This window comes from Terrapene carolina, unplaced genomic scaffold, assembly GCF_002925995.2.
Source record: "Terrapene carolina triunguis isolate 2854851 unplaced genomic scaffold, T_m_triunguis-2.0 Scaffold195, whole genome shotgun sequence".
Taxonomy (NCBI): domain Eukaryota; kingdom Metazoa; phylum Chordata; order Testudines; family Emydidae; genus Terrapene; species Terrapene triunguis.
Genome location: NW_020664546.1, coordinates 2,026,184 through 2,029,688, shown reverse-complemented (window position 1 = coordinate 2,029,688; position 3,505 = coordinate 2,026,184). Strand labels below are relative to the sequence as shown.

The window sequence follows — 3,505 nt, the reverse complement described above, 5'->3', positions numbered from 1 at the left end:
CCCCCCGCTGGCCATTTGCTACATCCCAGGGAAGGGAGACTAGTTTTAGTTGCTACATTATCTGCTTTGCTACTAGTAATCCCCAGCAGGCACAGAGCCAGCATATTCAGCTCCTATGACTCCCTCCCCACAGTGCCCCTGGCACAGGGGTAATGTCAGGGTGCAGAGGGGCAGGTTGAGTGTAAGCAGGGGGTAGTGGCTGATGTATGCAGTGCTGCAGCTGTTGTATGGTCTCTTGGGGACCCTAGTCAGTTGACACAAGTTAGATCATGGAATTCCTGTTGTTGGGTCTCAGCTTTCCTTCCTGGCCTGCCCTGGGTGCTGTCTGGGGTAAATAAGCAGTCCTTTATGGATGTTCACCTAAGCAAAGTCTTCTGAGTGCCTGCCCTGTTCACCTAGGCTCCCCAAGACCAGTAGCAGTGTAGGCAATGAAGAAGCCAGAGCTACTCTCTCTTCCCCTTTGATGCAGCAGGTGGCCAGAGAGGGCAGCTACAGTAGGAGTGGGACAGCGGATGCTCACAATAAATCTGCTTTGGGGTTGCATGAGCAGCAGTGGGAGTTGCTTTTCATAGATTATAAAGCTAGAAGGACCCACTGTGCTCATGTGTATAACACAAGCAAAAAAAAAAAAAAAAAAAAAAAAAAGTCACAGGATCAATTCAGAATCAAATAGGGACTTTCCTAACATAGTCACCTTAAAAGGCCACAGGTTGGACACCCCTGTTCCAGTGCTTCCTTTTGCTTCATTTCCCTCAAGCTAAAACAAAGTGATTCCTGCCACGCAGGCAGAAGAGTGTAGCTATTTACTAATACATTATTTCAGAAAGGCTTGACTGGATAGGGTTAATAGATTTTAAAAGTCAGAAGGGGCCATTACGATTATCTTAGTCTGGCCTCCTGCAAAACACTGGCCCGAGAATTTCACGCTTCCGGTATCCAGCCCAATAAGGTGGTTGAATAAAAGCTTATCTTTTAGAAAGACACCCAATGTACATTTAAAGATTCCAAGTGATGGAGAATCTATAGAAAGCCTTTGTATTCTGGGCCAATTATCAATTAACTGTTAAAATTGTGCATTTTATTTCCAATTTAATTATTGCTGACTTCAACTTCCAGCCACTGGATCTTGTTACAATGATAAAGCCCTTTAAATAGGTTTCACTAAATGTTGTGTTTCATAATATTAATGATCCTTTTATCCATTACTGTTTGTATTTTACAAAAGAAAAGCAATAGGCCAGATTCTGAACTCAGTTACACTAAGGTAAATCTGGAATAAACTCATTGCCCCCAGTTATTTCAATTTTACGTTGGTATGGCTGAGACCAGTTTCTGCCCCAAATACACAGATGTAAGCCACGCAGATCCACAAGAGAGCAATAGTTCAGATTTTCATGCTCTTCACAGGTCTTCTGCTTTATTGTGTTGATATTCTGAGCAGCTCGGTATAGAGGGTTTCAGCTGTAAAGTGCAGCCCTTTGAGGAACAAATGAAAGAGGTCTGGAAGTGTTTTATATGTCTGAACCCAGCTCTGCACATTGCTTGTCTGATATGTGATTGGCTAATGATTCTATGATGTCAAGAAGGAGCGGCTGACTGAGGGATCGCAGGTTTGGCAACTTGGAGACCTTCAGGGAAAACAAAAACAAACAGAAAAACACACAAAAAAGGAAAAAATTAAAACTATAGTTTAAATATCACTGTTTAATCCCAACCGACCCATACTAGACATATACAGGTTAGTGAAATCCAGTGATATTCCATTGTGTCTATATTGTCATGTTACTAGTAAAATGACAAGCACACAGAACCAGGCTGCAAAGCTCCATGAAAATCATCACAACTGTAGTTTCTATGTAAAATAATAATTCTCCTTTCTTGTCTTCTGGTTTTAGACCGCCTTTGCAATGGGATGGAGTTGAAGGTATGTCAGGAAATCTGACACGAGAATGACAATAATTATTCATAATAATGATTCCATAATTAATATACAGGATGCAAACTAGTGCAGGCTAAAACATACCTTAGGTACCTAAACAGCTTTGAAATTCATGCCCTTTGTATTTCTGCTGACATTCAGATCCACTGGAACTGGCAGCTCAGGATTTGTGCAAATAATCTATCGACTCTGTTCTGCTGTGCCCTGAGAAGTAGCTCAAAATACTGTTCTATTTAGTGCACATGATATTTTTGCCTGGATCTTTCAAGCAGTTAAAGAATGCCATGAGAACCAATAATCAACATGTGCATTGAAGGACTTAGCTAACCAATTGCTCTATAACAATGTTTATTTTCTGACAGCATCAGACTGAACGGAGACTTCACACAACCCCAAGTTTTCTCTGAAGAGCCATTTTCTGACCTTGAGAAACATCCCTATTTTACCTTATATTTTAGCCCAATAAATGGAGACTATTTGGATATCTTTTTTTACTTGCTTAATAATATTTCCTCCTATCTTTGTAGGTCCAGTGTCTGTAATGAAGAAACAAAAGCATTTTGTGCATCTAGTATAACACTGAAATGAAGCAGATGAATCAGGCCACTTCTGGAAAGAAATCAGTACACAGTACCAAAATAAGGGGCAGTAGACAATGTGCAGGGGATGGAAGGATAGATCCCATTAACATTAGTGGGAATTAGGCACCTGCACCGAAGAACATATTGCATTGAGATAGGATTAAGATCAAGGGCAAAGAGACAGAACTATGTCAGAGTATAAACAAAAGAGAGTTTTATTAGGCATTTGTATAAACCTGACACACACTGGGAGACTAACGTATAACCTTGCCCAAAGTATTACAACAATATAGTCAGCTCTCCGGTTAATATTCTTTTTCTCTGATATTCTGAATAGGGAACAGAAACCCTTAACCCGTCAACAGAGTTCAAGGAGACTGTAATGGCCACATGTTCATATCGTGCTGAGCAAAAAGTTACATACCAAAACCTCCGAAACACAACATAAACATTACAGCATTTGGATTTCTTGAAAGCTGCAGGTATTCTCCTTCCCTAGCACTCAGTCTTTCAATGATAATTTGATGAGCCTGTCCCTAGAATCAGACAGTTTTAAATTTACAAAACAGAATTAAAAGAAAAAAATTAGCAACAATGACAGAAATTTAACAAAATGTCAGAGCTCAAACATTTTCTGAAATGATGCATTTTGTTCATTTTTCTGGCCACAGTGCAACACTGCACGCAACATTAGTTTCAAGTTACTTGTTACTGATCAGGTCTACCACAAGAAAGTCAAGACTAGAGCCCTGCAAATCTGCGGATATCTGCTTTATATCCACTCAAGACCATGACACTGCATTAAAATAAGACATTTTGCACAGCAGTAAACGCAGCCGGACAAACACTCTATGACTGCCAGAACCTATTGTATAATCTCATTTCCAAATGGAAATGTGGAACATGGAATGCTGAATCCATTAGGTTAATTCTAGCATAGATTACACTGCTCTACAGCCAAAATGCTTCTGAAATAAATGTAGTC

At 40.1% G+C, this 3,505-nt stretch overlaps 1 protein-coding gene across 4 annotated transcripts in view; it reads right to left on the bottom strand.

The window, feature by feature from the left end:
• Positions 1-646: 646 nt before the first annotated feature.
• The window catches only part of LZTR1 (leucine zipper like transcription regulator 1), a 243,911-nt gene continuing 241,052 nt past the window's right edge, over positions 647-3,505 (bottom strand). For 2 of the 4 annotated variants that reach the window (XM_026655098.2, XM_026655096.2), the window contains 2 exons: positions 2,945-3,056; positions 1,505-1,628 (listed from right to left, as the gene is read on the bottom strand). In XM_026655098.2, the coding sequence (XP_026510883.1) occupies positions 1,579-1,628; positions 2,945-3,056 (162 nt within the window). In that variant the 3' untranslated portion in view covers positions 1,505-1,578. Of the gene's footprint in view, positions 1,629-2,717; positions 3,057-3,505 lie in introns of those variants that run through there. The other 2 variants (XM_026655095.2, XM_026655094.2) reach the window with 2 other exon arrangements.